Source organism: Saccostrea echinata, unplaced genomic scaffold (assembly GCF_033153115.1).
Source record: "Saccostrea echinata isolate AGI-Se365-2 ecotype Australia unplaced genomic scaffold, CSIRO_AGI_Sech_v1 ptg000054l, whole genome shotgun sequence".
In the NCBI taxonomy this organism is placed as follows: domain Eukaryota; kingdom Metazoa; phylum Mollusca; class Bivalvia; order Ostreida; family Ostreidae; genus Saccostrea; species Saccostrea echinata.
The window spans coordinates 43159164-43177632 of record NW_026889803.1 but is presented as its reverse complement, the minus strand read 5'-3'; the positions used below and the strand labels follow the sequence as shown (position 1 = coordinate 43177632).

At 34.5% G+C, this 18469-nt stretch overlaps 1 protein-coding gene across 1 annotated transcript; it reads left to right on the top strand.

Annotated features, from left to right (window-relative positions):
* Positions 1-1720: 1720 nt before the first annotated feature.
* On the top strand, positions 1721-17464 carry LOC133204901 (E3 ubiquitin-protein ligase MIB2-like). The gene is made up of 18 exons (XM_061340644.1): positions 1721-1922; positions 5522-5693; positions 6862-6968; positions 7047-7244; positions 7495-7634; positions 8189-8293; positions 8473-8577; positions 8795-8957; positions 9171-9328; positions 9437-9585; positions 12062-12218; positions 12356-12510; positions 13656-13785; positions 15976-16078; positions 16168-16247; positions 16430-16605; positions 16724-16950; positions 17035-17464. Exons 1-18 carry the CDS (start codon positions 1721-1723, stop codon positions 17085-17087), a joined length of 2580 nt encoding a protein of 859 aa, XP_061196628.1. The 3' UTR covers positions 17088-17464.
* The last annotated feature ends 1005 nt before the right edge of the window (positions 17465-18469 follow it).

Genomic DNA, 18469 nt, shown 5'->3' with positions numbered 1-18469 from the left:
AAAAAAATATGTAAGCATCCTTAGTTAGTGTAGATTAAATTTTGTTCAATTCATACCCCCCCCCCCCCACTCCCTTTTAGGGGTAGGTTGGGACCACTTATGTATTTAAGATTTTCAATACTAAACTGATTTTTGCTTTTTTCCTAGCCACAGTGCTCAGGTGAGCGATGTGGCCGCTGGGCCTCTTGTTTTAAATTAACATGCAAAATATGTGAGAATTCGCCAAGAATTTGATGCCTTTTAGATGGCCCAATTTATCGCCATGGCCCTAGGAAAAGTGAGAATGAAAAGTAAAAGTTTATGACTATTCACTTAGTTTGATTGTACTGGATTATCTTACCTGAGCCAAGGACTCGAAGCATCTTTGGTGAATTGATGGTATTCAAGTAAGTTGAAAACTCTCCTCAAGTAACACTGGACCAGAACAGACAAAGTGCTATTAAATGTATATTCAAGTTTTAGTTGGGCTACGATTGTCAAAGTTTCCTAAGTTCAGACCATAATCATTCAAATGAATAACATTCTCATTTAGTGTAAATCTATGAGGTATCTTAAAATCATCTCCTAGGTTGCAGACTATATAAATGGGTAGTCAAGTTTAGTGAATTTCTTGTCAAAACAGCAGCATGAGCAGGGCTATCATTTATTCAAATTATTATTCAACAATTTCTAGAAATTCAATTTTATTAATTTATGGTCATACCTGGTTAAATTAAAGCACTGAAATATAGAGATTCTTTCAGGAACAATTTTGTGAACTTGACACCATTCATCTTGAAGAGAAAGATTACTCGGTTAAGCGTTGTCTCCCGTGGGCTTCTTGAACTAAACGACGAACTAAAACAATTAATGTTGCATTTTTTTCTTGGTATGTTGTTTAACGTCCTTCTCGAGAATTTTTCACTCATATGGAGAGGCCACTACTTGCCGGTGGAGAGCTGCAAATTTTGACCTATACTCGACACTCAGGGCCATTGAGCAGCGAGGGATCTTTTTCGTGCCAGCATCTACTGCGACACGGGACTTCAGTTTATACGGTCTCATCCGAAGGACCGGTCTTCACGTCCCACAGTGTGATTCGAACCCGCGATGTAAGGACCAATTCCTTCGCGACTCTAGAGCAAACGCTCTAATCACTGCGCCACGCGGGAGACTTACAGTATTTTACATGCAATATAAAAGTTAGTAATGGGCATCTTTTATTGTCAATTTCAAAAATAAACATGTTTTGGAAGGATAGACAAAATTATTGGCAACAGTTAGCAGTCTGGCGTGGGTAGATCTATTATCTACGTTTAAAGTCATATCATTGATTGAGATCGATGAAGGAGTTGGGTATACCCGGAAATTATACTTCCGCAAAGATAACCGTTCAAAACGAAACCAAACTGTAATACAAAATTAGAAGGTAAGTTTTTTTAATTCCCTGCAGAATATGACAGAGTAAATTTTTCACGTGTAGTTCCATAACCTAGTTTTTTTTAACTACAGTAACTATAAGCGTCTTGTAGTACGTGTAATTCAGAATCTAAGATTCCAAAATCTGAAGAAAAATTGTTGGTACATTTACTCCAAGTATTCGACATTTTCCAATTCATTTAAAAATTTGTCACATCAACGTAAACAATACTAACTCCGACAATGTTTTTGGTAGAGTATTCTGTTTATTCAGGGTCGTTTCTTTCTTTTCTTTTGATTCTTGAAGATTCTTTGCTGGTTCATGGCGGGACTCCGTGTGGTACGGGGACCGGACTGGGACCAAGGGGACAGTGATGGCGGGGAGGGACATTTAGGGACGGTTGTGGGCGTCATTGAGAAGGAGGTTGTCGTAAATGTGGTGTGGGACATCGGGAACATTACAACTTGCCGGATCGGAAAAGACAAGAAATATGATCTGAGAGTGTTCGATAATGCCTCCATTGGTCAGTATTTCGTAAAATGTTGATCATGCGCAATATTCTGTTCATAATTTTTATGAACGTACAGATTCATTATTTGTACAGACCTAACGTACAGATTCATGATTTCTGAGCCTTGAAATTTCGACGTAATTGTGATTTTCTTCAATCTAATTAAAATTAGATGTTCCGAATCCGCTACCGCTTCTCAAACATCTAACAACATCCCATTCGGGGTCACGTCAGAGCGACCTTTCGATTACCCAATGAAATCGCCGTCGTCGAAATCTTGGCTTATAGTTCGGATGCGATTCTTTTTTTTTACTGCCAAACCTAAACGCCCGAGGGGTTTCGTAGTAAACAAAATATGCATGGTGAAGACCGTGCTATATATGAATGTGACGTGCGGGATATATAGTAGTTTGTGCATTTTCGTTTGCGTTATTCAGGTAAGAATGCCAGACTGGCGGACTATAGTTCAATTTATACCAATATTACTTTAATTCATCGTAAGACAGTCTACTGAGCATCAATAATGTAAAGAAGTAGCCGTGGAACTAATTTTAGAATTGTATACAGAAGGTTGAATCTGATTGGCCAAAATTTTTATGTTTATTCGTAATCGAAAGGTCGCTCTGACGTGACCCCGAATGGGATGTTGTTAGATGTTTGAGAAGCGGTAGCGGATTCGGAACATCTAATTTTAATTAGATTGGATTTTCTTTAAAATTGGATATTGATAAAAATGGAACTCGTAAATTTACTTACCTTGTCACTGGTCATTTGCAAAATTATTTTATTAAAAAAAACCATTTTGATTTTACACACAAGTACTCTAAGTTGATATTAAAAAAGACGCTTAATTGAGATTCTGATTGATAACATCTATGTGGTTTATGGAGACCAGATCTTCCAACAATCTGTTGGAATTTCCATGGGTACCAATTTTGCTCCGTTATTAGCAGACCTAATTTTGTATTCATATGAAGCGGAATTTTTTCAAAATCTTATACATGAGAAAAAGAAATCTCTTGCTGTGGCCTTCAACTCGACATTTAGATTGGCCTTCAACTCGACATTTAGATACTAGTATACCGAAGATGTTTTATATATCAACAATAGTTATTTCCATTCATATGTCGACACGATATATCTCAGTGAGCTTGAAATAAAAGGTACCTCAGAGTCTGACACTTCTGTTTCATGTTTAGATAAATTAGTAGAGAAAGACGTTAATGGTAATCTAACAACAAGAGGCCCATGGGCCTTGAATCGCTCTTCTGATAAACTGTGCAACCTATCACTTCTATTTGAACCCTCGAAGTATCCTGTATATTCAGATAAACCCTTGAAATTCCAATTCACACTCTGAGAACCCAAGATGATTCTAAGCCAATTAGTACCTGAGAGTTGGTCATGGTGACCTACTTATCACTTGTCATTCTCTAAAGACCCATCAACTAAGTTTGATGATTCTAAGCCAATTAATACCTAAAATATTTCTTAAAATTATAACCATAAAATTTTATAAGTAGGTCAAAGTGACCTACTTTTCAATTGTTGTACTCCAAGGACCCTAGATGCATCAATTGACAAAGTTTGATGATTTTAAGCCAATGAGTACCTGAAATATTTAATTAAAGCCATAAATTTTCAAAAGTAGGTCACAGTGACCTACTTTTCAGTTGCTGTACTCCAAGGACCCAAGACACATGAACTGACAAAGTTTTATGATTCTAAGCCAATTAGTACCCGAAATATTTAATTAAAGCCATAAATTTTTGCAAGTAGGTCACGGTGACCTACTTTTTAGTCGACCTACACCGAAGACCCAAAAGTCATCAACTGACAAAGTTTGATATTCTAAGCCAATTAGTACCCCATATATTTAATTAAAGCCAAAAATTTTCAAAAGTAGGTCACTGTGACCTACTTTTTAGTCGACCTACTCCGAAGACCCAAGATGCATCAACTGACAAAGTTTGATGATTCTAAGCCAATTAGTACCTGAAATATTAAATTATAGTCATATAAATTGAAAAGTAGGTCACGATGACCTACTTTTCAGTTGACCTTTTTTGAGGACCCAAGATGCATCATCTTACAAAGTTTTATGATCATAGAACTTAAAATGTCCAAATTATGCCTCTAAAACGCTTTGAAATCAAATGCCTGCAAAGTTCAAAAAGTAGGTCACTGTGACCTACTTTTTAGTAAATATGTTTTATGGCCCCAAGATGCATCATCTTACAAGATTTAATGATTTTAAACCTCTCGGTATTCAAATTAATGACCTTAATTGTTTTGAAAAAGATAAGCCATAAAATTCAAAAGGTAGGTCAAGGTGACCTACTTTTTAGTTGACGTACTTCGAGGACCCAAGGTACATCAACTGACAAAGTTTGATGATCATAGGCCTTAAATTGTTCAAAATATGCCTCTAAATCATTTTGAAAAAGAATGGCCGCAAAATTTAAAAAGTAGGTCACCATGACCTACTTTTGAGTCAACATGATATGAGGTCCTTAGATACATCAACTGACAAGATTTGATGATCCTAGTCCTTATAGTAAGCAAAATATCAACATTTTAATAAAATGTAATTTTTGGTCAACTTTGAAGTGACCTTGAGACCACGCCCTTTGCCCCAGGGTAAATTCCCGTGCAAATTTTAATCTACATATCCTCATCCTTTTGTGTAAGTTTGGTTATAATCTGCCCAGTGGTTCTTGAGAAGAAGATTTTTTAGCAACCAGTACTTTTGTTTCTATTTTCCTAATTATCTCCCCTTGTTAAAGGGTCACAACCCCAGTTTTAGTATAAAAGGGAGCCCTTGGGCCAAGGATACCTTGTGACAAATTTGACAATAATTGGCCAAGGGGTTCTTGAGTTATGGCCCATATTCTAAAAAGTTTCCGCACACCGCACAAATGGCCATAGCATTAGCTCTTTGAGCCTTTGGCTCAGAAGAGCTAATAAAGCTTTATGATAAACGCGATGACTTTAACTTTTCAATCGTCAACTTCCCTTACTTATACAGCAATATACTCTTATCACCTGCATATGGGGTGTATATCTCTCAGTTGATTCGATACGCAAAAGCATGCTCTACGTATGAACAATTTCTAAAACGAGGTAAGTTATTGACAAACAAGTTGATGAAACAAGAATATCAACAGTCTCGTTTAAAGTCTTCATTTCGTAAGTTCTATGGTCGACACAATGACCTCAGCAAATAGTATTACAATCTATCATTAAGTCATATGCTGACTGATATTTTTCATACTAATTGTTATATATGCCATTATTTATACACTGAATTGTCGACGGATTTTTCCGTTATTTTCCGATCATGACAAGGGGTGAGTGTGACCGGTCGGGAGGGGATGCTCACTCCTCCTTGGCACCTGATCCCACCTCTGATGTTTTTGGAGGTCCGTGTTTACTCTTCTCCCGATTTGTATTGTTTTAATAGACTTTTAGCTTGAATACTGTTCTTTATCTCCATATATCATTGATACTTCAATATCTGTAATTTTAAAACTGACTAAGAAATATAAAAATGCTTACAAGATTATGTTTTTCCTTTCCTTTATTTAATGCTGTTTTAAAATGAAATTTAGGAATTGTCTTTAAAAACAAGAAGTGTTCCGAATGTCAGTGGGAACTATTCTATGGGATGTGCTGGGAGTGCAAAATCTGCAAAGACACCAACCTCTGTTCCATTTGCTACTTCAGAGGCAAACACGACATGGAGCACGAATTTGTCAGATATACTATGCCAAATGCAGAAGGGTTAGTTTTCTGTAAAAATAATGTATTTACTGTTTACACACTGCTAAAATTAGATTAGATAGGAATTGGACTGTCAATGAATTAGTACAATGCCTTGTTAATTATTTCAGCATGCGAGATATGTATGTATGCAACTTATTATCTTGCATGTTGACATAAGTATCTTGCATATTAAATTGTAACTCGCATGTTGACATAAATAAGTCGCATGTTGGCATAAATAAGTCAAAAAATTGATAAAAATTAGTTGCATGTTAACATAATTATCTTCCATGTGGACATAAATAAGTCGCATGTCTACATAATTATGTTGCATGTTAACATAAATAAGTCACACGCTGACATAAATATCTTGCATGTAAAAGCAATATGAGCTGCAACTTTGATGTCAGGAATTCTTGTTGCAGTTTTGTAATTAACTATTTCAATGACAGAAAAAAAGAAACTTTATAAACTTTTATTTTTTATATTTGTGAAGGAAGAACTAATTTTAAGCTTTTATTGAAGCAAAATTACATTATTGTCGTCCTGTACAATATTGATTTCTTATATAATACTATACATTCCATTGTACAGAAATTTTTCTTCTGAAACAATTTAATACTCTATTTTAGATTAATTGATCATAAAGATTTAAGTTACATACAGATTTATCATAAAATCACATTTTAACAGCAAAATAAAATTCTCAAAAATGCAGCTCATATTGCTTTAACATAAATATTAGTAAGTCGCATGTCAACATAATTCTGTTTCATCTTGCTTGTATGATACAGACGTTAGTAAGTAAGTTTACCAACATTAAAATCAGATTCTCCAAAAAAAATTGGTAACTTGCATGTCTACATAATTATTATGCATGTAGACATAATTATTTTGCATGTTGACATACTTTTCTCGCATGTTAACACAATTTATCATGCATTTAGAAATATGCCACTATATTGATTTGATTTAGTATGTACAAGTGAATATATGTAAATTTAAAAAAAAAGATCTCTTAATAAACAATTCCACATTTGAAAATAAATTTTCATTCTCGGAAATACTGATCGAGTCAACTTCCCATAATAAAATGGTACATAGATCACCAACACTGTTGTAAGCATCTATGCAATCAGTGGATACATTTTAAACTACATTTCAAGGGGGTAAAACATTCATTTAGAGTCGATGTCCAAAAACGCTTTTCAAGTTTGGCAATGAGGTCATTTGGAATGTATCCTGGCGCCAAAGTCATCAGGGGAAAAGACTGGGAGTACGACGACCAAGACGGTATGATTTACACTGTAAAATAATCCAGACACTTCTTACCTATTCAAATCCAGTACTCATTTGATGTTCTTGTTTAAGGTGGAAGCGGAACAGTAGGAACCGTACGGGACATTCGTAGTTTCAAAAAGGACATGTCTCACCGTAACGCTGTTGGAGTCATGTGGCCATCAGGAAAAGGGTTCGTGTATCGCATTGGATACAAAGGGAAGGTGGATCTTGTTTGCAAAGAAGTGGCGAGAGGGTTTGAATATTATCGTGAACACCTTCCACTGTTAGGCAAGTAATCTGCAATTAATTCAGAAACTGGAAGCTATTCAGTTAATTTACCCATTTTTTTTAAAGAAATACGTTTAATTCGGTATGATACATGACGCAGTATGGTTAAGTTATAGCTTGCTGTGTAGTTGAGGACACGAGATTCTGATAGGTGCGGGCTTTTTGCATGCGTTGATGGTATCATACAATGGTTCTAGATGCAGTGGTGATTGGTGTTTGGCTACATATGCATAATATTTGAATATTTCAGATTTCAATTTGATTAAGAATCAGGTTAGTACTCAGTCAACTGCTGGTGTAAAAATTGGAGACCAAGTCTGCATTACCCTTTCCATAATAGAATTAAAAGAAGCACAGAAAAATTTCGGTTTTCATGACGAGATGGAAAGTGTGAGTAAATATTCAATAAAACATTAAATTAATCATAAAATGTGTGTTCCTTTTATCTAAGGTTATGAAACTTTTTAGAAAAAAAGAAGGTATGGTGTAGTATGTGTTATAAAAATAATGAATTGCAACAACTGCTGGTAAGGTTTGGATGCTGCCTTATGCATTATAATCCTTCCTTGCCTAAATATACATAACTCACTGAGCCACTTCTATAATCATAGATACATGTATCTATCGTCTTAATGCCTGTCTTACTGTCTCTTGGCTATGTTTACTTTCTACTGTAGGTATATATGTATTTGGGCCAAGTCTGGATGAGACAAAAAAGGACATTTCTTTTGAAGTATACAAGAGAAAACTTGTTTAAAATTTTCTCCATAAATTCAAACGCTATATATTTTTAAAATGTAATGTAGCCTCTGAAACGATTCCAAGTCTTTTAGCAGATTATTTTAAAATCCTTTCAAGAATTACAGCCTGATAGTGTTTCATCTCAACTTCAATATGCTTATTATTTAATGTGTTGTGATCCATGGGCCTTAATGTACTTTTAGGCCATAGGGAAACGTGGAATAATTGATGGTTTTGCAGACAACGGGGGCATTGTCGTCAGATTCCAGGACAACAAATGGGTCTTCAACCCAAAGGCTCTAAGCAAAGTACGTATATATATATATATATATATATATATATATATATATATATATATATATATATATATATATATATATATATATATATATATATATATATATATACTTACTATTTTAATAACTTCATATAATGAAAAAAGGAAATGATATACTAATATTGAAGTAGTTCGCATAATTCTTTGCAGGTTTGGAGGGTGGCCACGGGGGAGACTGTCCGTGTAAAAAATGACCAACGAAAAGTTGAAGCCCTTCAAAAAGGCCATGGAGAATGGAATCCAAAAATGTCCAAGGTACATCATATTCCAGTAAAAGATTTAAGCTAAATTTTAAACACATTGCAGATTCTGATTTTAATGGTAAAATTCTTTTAAATGCCCGTAATTTTAACTAAATGAAGCATAATGAATGAAAATCATTCAACTATCAGATACAAGTTGATGATAGATTGAAGTTTTTTTGTATCTAAGATAACGGACAATTACGAGTATTTTACCACATTTAAACCAGGTTTTGGGCAAAGTGGGTAAGATAGCAAGAATCACTCCTAAGAATGACGTAATTGTATCATTCGGGAGGAAACACTGGGTATTTAACGTGGCCTGCTTGACCCCGTGCCCTGGGGCTCAAGTTGACGAGATAGAGGAGGACGATGATCTTAGTTTATCTGTTGGTATGTAAAATTTCATTTTTTTTTTAACCAAAACTGTCTCCTTTTATTTAAGTTCGATTTTTACATTGGTTTAAAAAAAAAATTAAAAAGAAATTAACGTTAAATTAAATACTTAATACACAATAACCATACCGAATTTCTGACAAGAGAAGAAACTGTTTGAATTTTAAGTTTGGAAATAAATACACGTTCAACGATGTATATTTATTTCAGCAGCTGCTGGTTTAGCGAATGGATTGGGATTGCTTTTAGAGCAACTGCGAATATTACATGCTCAGAAAACAAGATTGTCCCCAGAACAATTTCTTAGAATGGTCGCTGATGGAGACGATAAGATGGTTTTACAAATGGTTAAAGGGGAACCAAACCTGGCAAGTATTTTTTGTCAGTTGAGAAAAAAATTAGTTGCATGATGATTTTCTTTTGTTTTACATTGTTCTATAGAATCTAAGTTTCGTCGTGATTTGTTCTTCAACCAGTGTAACATGCAAATAAAAGGAACGACTGCGTTGATTGCTGCATCATTTGAAGGGCATGATGCCGTTGTTAAGGTTTTGATTTCTAATGGAGCGAAAGTGGACCAAACGGACCAAAACGGAAACACGGCATTACTGGCTTCTGTTTCTGCGTGAGTATCAATATATATGTATACACCATTCGCGGATCTAGAGGGGAAGGGGGTCGGGACCCCCCCCCCCCCCCCCTGAAATTTGAAGCGTTATTAAAAGTATGTACTGAAGCAAATAAAAAAATGACTTTGGACCCCCCGCAGAAAACTTGGACCCCACCACAATCACCACCACGAAATAGGTTTTTTTTTTGTTTTATTTTGTTTGTTTGTTTGTTTGTTTGTTTTTTTTTTTTTTTGCTTATCAAGAAATTTCTGGGTAGAAATTTTTTTTGACTGGGGGTGGAACCCCCCCCCCCCTTGGAAAAAAATCCCTTGATCCGTGCCTGTACATAATATAATGCAGACAGATTTTAGCAAACTAGAGTTGTCCTAACGGAACTAATACTTCCCCAAAGGGTGATACTCAGAAAGTACATGTTTGAAAACTCAATACTTTACATGCATACAATTTTAAGGCTGTAAGTTTCTGGGGTTATAAATTTACATTGATTCAGGGACATTCAGTAATATGTAAAAAAAGAAAAAATGAGCCCTTACTCCTTTGCAAAATTATGACCTTATTCAAACAACCTTCAGTCTGGATCGCATTAACTGTTATTCTTTTTTCTTCTAACAAAGTATGAACATGAAATAACTTCTTATTTCTGTATGACCTTTTCTTAGTAAAACTAATCTTGTTTTAAGGGCCTAGCCACAGGCACTTGTTTCGGTATTAATTTTTTTAACCCATACTTTGAAACTTGGTATTATAATATTATACTATGGATTTAAAAATATTACCGAAACAATTAAGTGCTTGTGGTTATAGCATACTAATCCTTTGCTATCGTTGGACCAAGGTTAACAGCTATATATAGGTTACGATTTCAGTGCTTCGATTCTTTGTTGGAATGATCTTGGTTAAAGGCCAAGGTACACTCATGAATCCCAGGCTTCCATCAGCCCAATTATGAGGTGTCCATCTTGTGTACTTCAAAAGTTATGAGGAATTGACTAAAGTTGCAAAAAGACATACCAAGGTTTTCAAAATCTGCCGGTTCGCGATACTTTTACCCGACTGAAATCATGATTGTACCGGCCAAAATACTTGATGGAGAAAAAAAAAACGATTACATATTTAATTAAATTCGCTGTGATTGTTAGATTAGGCCAAAATAAAATATACCTTTGTTTCCCCTAACGCGACCGACCCACTTAAATCGTGCCGACTGAAATTTTTTTTTTTAATAAGATTATTTTAATAATTTTTTTTATTGTTTATCAACTTTGTGAAATAATATTTCATCAAAATTCGTTTTTTATCAGAACGGTTGCTTTTGTTTTACTCTCATTTGGCGCCCACAACATGTGGCCACAGAGGGTTAGTTCTGCCTCATGAGCAGATGAGAGACCCACCTTGTGTATGCATATCAATAAATTTCACTGCAATTCATTCGTTTCGATCTAATAAACAGTTCATAGTTCATAAACAGTCCTATTTTTACTACATAGGACCATAGGAGTTGTAAATATGTCTTTGTACGATTATTTCATCTTGATAAATATAATTCTGATGTCGTTTCTTCATTCCTTTTATCTATGGGTATTAACTTCGTGACTTTAACATTAGATATATGAAACTTTAATCATTTTAGATATGGTTTGGTTGATTTAAATATTGTTTATACACTCTTTCCAATTAGTGTTGAAATCTTTAAAATTTGCTTATGGTACGGCTACCTGATATGTCCAGTGTATTTTTCTTTAGTTTGGCCCTTGAAAACAGCTAAGTTGTTTCTTTGCTTCAAAATACCTTTAAAATTGTTGGGCCGGTGGAGGGCTACTAATTTAGACTTTTACTCGGCACTTATGGCCATTGATCATTAAGCATCAGTAAGGGATCTTTTTCGCGCCAAAATCTACATGTATACTGCGACACTGAACCTGCGTTTTTTACGGTCTCATTCGACTGACCAGTCTCCACGTCCCTCTTCGAGACCTGTGACTTAGAATAAGCTCCTGAATTACGTCGTCACTCCAAAACGAAACACTAGAATCACTGCGCCACGCGAGACCCTTGACATTTTGTCTGTGTAAGTACTCGACGATGATAGTAGGTTTGAAAAATACACTCGGATATCCGAGGGTTGAATATTTGCGAATCTTGTGTTTTTTGTAAATATTCGATTTCTATAAAATTACGCTGGCCTGAAATATTTCACAAGTTGAAATGAAAAATATTTGTGAATTAATTTACCATACATGTTGCTTCATTTGTATGATATTCGGTTTAAAAATCTGTTTCTGTTGTTCTTTCTTATTTATAAAGATATTATTCAATTTTTCAGAATGTATTTTCAAAACTGCTGTCAGAAAAAAAATAATAATTTACCTACCTACCTACCCAACTTGAGATTTTTGGGTCGGGTTAGGGGAAACAAAGATATTTTTAATGATGGCCTTAGTAAATATTTTACTAAATGTAATATTGCAGGGACAAACATACCACCGTCATGATTTTGCTTGAAGCAGGGTGTGATGTCAATGCTGCTAACAAAAATGGGAGGACAGCCATCCATGTGGCGGCTAAGGCTGGTTTCGAAGAACCAGCTAAACTTCTCATTGCCTATAAATGTAGCGTTAATGTCCAGGTATACAACGAAGAACTTAAAGAAGTTCTGCTCGTCTTATTGAAGCTACTATTTGCACAATAAAGCGGTTTAACTTAAACATGTATGAAAGCTCAGTTCGAACAACTCGCAATCGCAATGTTTTTCTTCATTTTTAGGACGTTGCTGGAGATACACCCCTACATGATGCAATTGAAAATGGCCAGAACGCTCTCATTTCCCTAATCGCTGATGTCAAGGGCATCAATTTTAGGCTTGTTAACAGAAAGGGCTATAATGCTCTCATATTTGCCGCTCTGAAAGGAAATAAAACGTATGTGAATATGACTAGATTTAACCTCTGTGGTCCAAAATATACAGAAAAATAAGAAGTCCTTTGTTTCAGCAGCAACTTGGTGCAAGCATTTTAAATATAAAGTTTTAGTTAAAACTAAATGTAATTGATATACATGTCTGTACACATGCCCGGATATCATAATGCGGAAGTATATTTTCCAGGGATGGCAATCGGAAAAAAATTTTGTAACCGGTTAGTTGCAAATTCTTCCGACTGAGTAACCGGTTAACCGAACAGAGAGACTTGTTTGTAATTTTACTATGAATTATTCAACTTATATTCTTAAGAAGCAAGTTGTAAAAATAAAATGCTATGGTAATATAATCAAAATTCTTTACCTTTTACAAAATAAAAAAAAGTATTTTGAAACTAAAAAAATTATTTTGCTACATATTTATTGCAAACAGAGTCAACCCATATTTCCATCGACATTCACATCAATTTCTCTTCTCCACTGCTATTCTTATGTTTAAAAAATGATTTATTGACCACTGCATGATATGATGGTGACTGGATGATTCTCAAGAAATCGCTCTGTTGTTCCGGAAATCGCAAGATATATAATTTACGGATAAAATTAAAAATTGATGGGATTTTGCGCTATTATCATATCACAACAGGGGGGATGTTAAAGAGAAGACACTTTCTTAAGTCTATTTTCTTCAGATTCATGACTCTCCTTACCATTTTAAGATGGGTTCTTAAGGGGGTGGAGGGTTCCAAGATTATTTTTCACTACTTTTACACACACAAAAAATTAAATCTGAAAATTCCTGGGCCGGAACACCCCCACCCCTCCCCTTTGCACCTGCGCATGCGGAATATAACAAAACACACAGTGAAATAGTGTACCGCATGAAACAATCGCTTCATTTTTTTTTTAATTTTTATAAAATTTGCAGTCCTGGTCTCTCTTAAAATACCGCTAATCTGTCGATGTTGATGGCATTCGCTGGAAAAAAAATGCAAATTTTTGCAGTGAATGAATAAACAAGATTATACCCAGTTAAACAATTACATTACTGAGTAGAATATAAGTTATTGCAATCTTTCCGACCGATTTATCGATTAACAGGTTAATTGTTGCCATCCCTGAATTATTTTCCATGTATGAACTTCAGTGCAACGAATAAAATCACTGCGAAATGTCCAGAAATGACAAATGAACCAGACTCAAACAAGAACAACACAGCGCTCCATGTTGCTGCAGTAAATAACAAGACAGAGATAGCAACCATTCTGCTCCTGCAAGTGAGTATCGTTATTAATTTTCAATCTTAATTAAGTAGAAAATAATTGTATAATCATTTTCAACGTTAGATTGAAAATTAATAAACGACGTAAGTATCAATTCATCTTGAGCAGCTAGATATATACTGTAAACCAACTATTATTCGCGTCATCTTTTATTCGCGATTAGTCCGTTTTAAATCAATCTACAACGATTAATTTTCGCGAATGAGGAAAAATGTCATATCTAACATTTTGTGCTGGGTTCACTTGTACTGCAAACACAACACAACACATACAATGAGATTGCATACTATAAGTATATATGTGTAGTTCAGCTTATCCATTAATCTTCTTTATTAGAATATTAGATATTTAGAATACTAGATCGTGTATATATATTGAAAGCACAACACAAGTGTGGGACATTTAAGAATTTGGTCACATAATTTGATTTAAAAAAAAATTGTTTTTCTAATTCGCTTTAAAAACTGTTAAAAGGCAGTCAGAAAGTGCCCACCTCAGCTCATTAAGTTATCTCCCTTTGCATGTTACAGTATGGACTATCCAATTAACAGAATTCAGAACAGAAAAAGAAATCCTGCAATGAATGCCATTGCAAACCTAAATGATTTTTCCTTGTTCAAAGGCACATTTTCCTCAAAATTGTCATTAGGAATTGTTGATAACATTGCAACAATTGTTGAAGACAGGCAAAATGAAAAAAAAAACAAAGACTCAAAAAAAAAATGGTCACCTGAGTATAATACAACAATTTAAAGGATACATAGAGTATAAAATGAACTGAAAGGTGAAGCTTTGTTGCCCAAAAGCAAGAAAAATAGGGTGATCATGATCAACATAATAATTGGTCTTCATATTCATTATCAGTTCATAAATTAGGTTCTATTCTGTTCCCCATTTCTCACTATCACCATACAGTATATCAACAAATTATAAATGTTTTTATACTATTTTAATTCCATATTGAAATCTCTTACATTGGCCTCTCTTGGTCCTTGATGAACATTTAATAAAACAAGTTATTTTTGTCTCATTTTTATTTATCTACTACTTACAAGTCTATTTGATTATTAACACTACAAATTAAAGTACTTTTTGTATTATACAACAAAAGTTTTTGCATAATTCTCTTATTCTATTTACCTTTCAAGTACATTATTTACAGTGATAAATTATCAAAAGTAAATGGCAAAGGGGAATAACTCCTCTCAGTAGAATACAAACTAATAGAGCCCTGGCCAGGACCAGAACACTGACCAAATGGTCCAGATGTTCAAAAATCTAGTAAAAATTCCCTTCCTTATAAAAACTTTTACTCTGTTTGCCTCAGATATGCCCAGGTGCGGAGAAGATTTTTAAAGAAATAATGCATTTTTACTACAGATTCATTATCTTAATAGAACCCCCCCCCCCCCCCCCCGAAACACCAGAGCTTCTAACCCTGGGACCATAAGTTATGGGGTGTGACAGATTTTGTCTTGTATTGTTGTTTTTATTATATATTTGAAAATAGTGTCCTAAAAATCATATATAAACTTGTAAATTAATTACTGAATTTTTAATAATTGAATGTGTTCTGTTTTTGTTGAATTTCCGTTTCTCAATCTTTTTAAAGGCAAATAAATGCATTCAGTGATACGAAATGAAATTATTATAAATCAAACAAATAATTATTTTGAATAACATAATATGTCTGATGAAATAAAATTACAATTTGAATAAACTTTGGAAAGAAATAGGAAAGGTCCGAGGTACTCCGAATGAAAAATACAGAGATGTTCCAGAAAGGTGTAATAAAGGGTGTGATAAAGGGTGAAATAAAGGGTGCTGATACAGGGTGAAATAAAGAATGCTGATACAGGGTGTGTAATACAGGACACGTGCCTGTGTTCATATTAGGGATGCAAAAATCCTGTATTATATAACAAATATATAATAAAAGCAATTAAATTGTTCGCGGCGATTAATATTCGTGAGTTGAAGTAGGTCGCGAAACTCGCAGATATTTCTCGCACGCGAATAAATGTTGGTTTACAGTAAGTAATTGTTAACTATAATAGTCTATTTTTTCGGTATAGTCTTTCTGGCTAGTGATTGTAACAGAATTCTATATTGTACACTGGCCACAGCGGTTGTCTAGAACAGTCCTAAATTGTTGCTGGACACCTTGTATATTTGACTCTTTAGGGAGGAGCAGATCCTAATAAGTCAAATAAGGATGGGAGGACCCCCCTCCACATGGCCTGCATTGAAGCGTACTACAATATGGTTAAAATTCTTCTAGATCACGGTAATCTCATTCTAGCAGAATATTGAATATTTTTTAAAAAAGAAATACATGCTTAAAAAATAATAAATAAAAATTTGCTTTTGTTAAAGGTGTTAGTATTTCCGTCTCTGATAACGACGGTAACACGCCACTACACTGTGCTCTAGGAGGTGTGCGAGCTCAACCAATGGTGAGGAAACTGGGTATTTTGAGTACTATTTAATAAGACCTTGTTTTAATTTTATTGGTCTGTTTGTATCGATTCTATATTCCTATTAGTGTTTCATTTCTCATTTTTGTATATTTTATGGTACTTCTAAAGTAAAATAAATGAAATACTGAAAATGCAATTAATACTTTTGTTTAATACAGCTGTTGATCTTGATGGGACATCAGGTTCAAACTAAGACAGAAAGAGTGAAGATTGCTTGTATGTTGATAGAATTTGGTGCCAAGATCGATCAAAGAAACAAAAAAGGCCAACAAGCCATAGACCTTGCCACAGAAGCAGACGTCAAAGCTGCTGTGCAACAACACGCTGACGCTGTGTAAGTTCCAGTTCCGACTTTTGTTAAACAATATCTTTTTGACTTTACAAATACGCTTATAATGAAAAATAGTTTACAATTCCTGCTTCTTTTTTCAATTATTCATTCTACTTGCAAGATCAAAAAGAAGAAGAGAAACGGGAGGCCGTGATCGGCCAAATTCCGGAAGAAAGGAACAGCTGATGTTTCAGCAGCAAATGGTTGTACCCTGCTTCATGTGTTTCCGACAGACCGGAAGTGTGACTAATGACCCATGTGGCCACAGATGCTTATGCCCAAACTGCTGTTTCCGGACAGAAGAATGTCCGGTATGCTTACAGAAAATTGATCGGCGACTTGATCCTCGTAAGTTTAACACAGATAAAGTATATTCCTGATATTCAATTTTCGTACTGTTATTAAATAAGTCTTTTATTATTTCTCTTGCAGATGGAAATGTTTTACAGCCCCTTAATTTAGATGACCTTTGCAAAGTCCAGTAGCCGCTAGTAAAATCAAAAACCTTACAAAAAACTTTTTAAAAATCTTTCAGTGTGATGTACAAAGATGTTTAAGTTTGCATCCACTAATACTATAATGTACTAGCGAACAAATAATTAGTCACCGTGGCATTTAAAACAAAACAAACACGAAAACTAAATGTAACCTACTGATGTAAATATTTGTGTGTAATCTTTATGTTTCTGCGTTTGTTTGCATGTTTTTAATTTTATTTTTAAATATATTATCTTTAGCTGTGTACATGTGTGATAATCCTCCACCCTCACCACCACCTGGTGCAACTGATGTACACGGTAACATACTCGGAAATTAAAATATGTGTGAATCCGTATACGCTATTTGAAATCACAACGACATTACACAGGCTTACAATTGTTTAAGTTCTATATACTTATTATTAAAAAAATTAAAAAAAATTATTGCATTATTTTTTATTTACATTTGCCAATTAATTCTAATGACAACAAGTCTGGATACACTGTATATACCTTACAAGCCCGTAACAACGGTTTTAAAAGTGTGAGTATTGAGAGGGGTGGGGGCAACCTCCCAAAGAAATCTGACAAGCAAAGAAAATAGATGTTTTTGAAACACTGATTTCCCCGTATGGCAGCTTATGGCGAATGTTAAAGTTTCTCAAATGCAAGTTAAACTCCAGGTCAAGAGATCAAAAATGCTGGTACCTAAAGAAAGGTTTTGTCTCAAGAAATATGCCTATGAAATATGAAAGCACTAACACCAACCTTCTAAAGTTATGGACAAGGTTAAAGAATTTTAAAAGTAGGTAAAACCCAAAGGTCAAGGACAAAAGGTCAAAACAGTTCAGTGGTACCCAAGGGAAGGTCTTATAACAAGAAATAAACAAGTGAAATATGAAAGCTCTAGCACCAACTGTTCAGAAGTACTGGCCAAGGTTAAAGTTTTCAAAAGTAGGGCAAAATTGTTGGTAATCAAGGGAAGGTCACAAGGAATACACTGTGAATTTTTTGAAAGCCCTACTACTAACCGACCAAAAGTTATAGCCAAGGTTAAAGTTTTTTAAAAGTGGGTCAAATTCGAAGGTCAAGGTCAAAATATTTATACCCAAGGAAAGGTCTTACAAGAAAAATACATATGAAGTATGAAAGCTGTTCAAAAGTTATGGCCAAGGTTAAAGTTTTGTAAATTAGCAAAAGTGGGTCAAACTCCAAGGTCAAGAGGTCAAATATGCAAATATATGCATTATATTTGCAATATGCAAATCCTAATGCAAATATACAACTACTATTAAACGGAGAACAATGGACAACCATACACTAAGTATAAAGTCGGTAAAAAAGTTGGCGTCCTTATTATCGTGCGGAGATTAAAGAAATTAATTGTG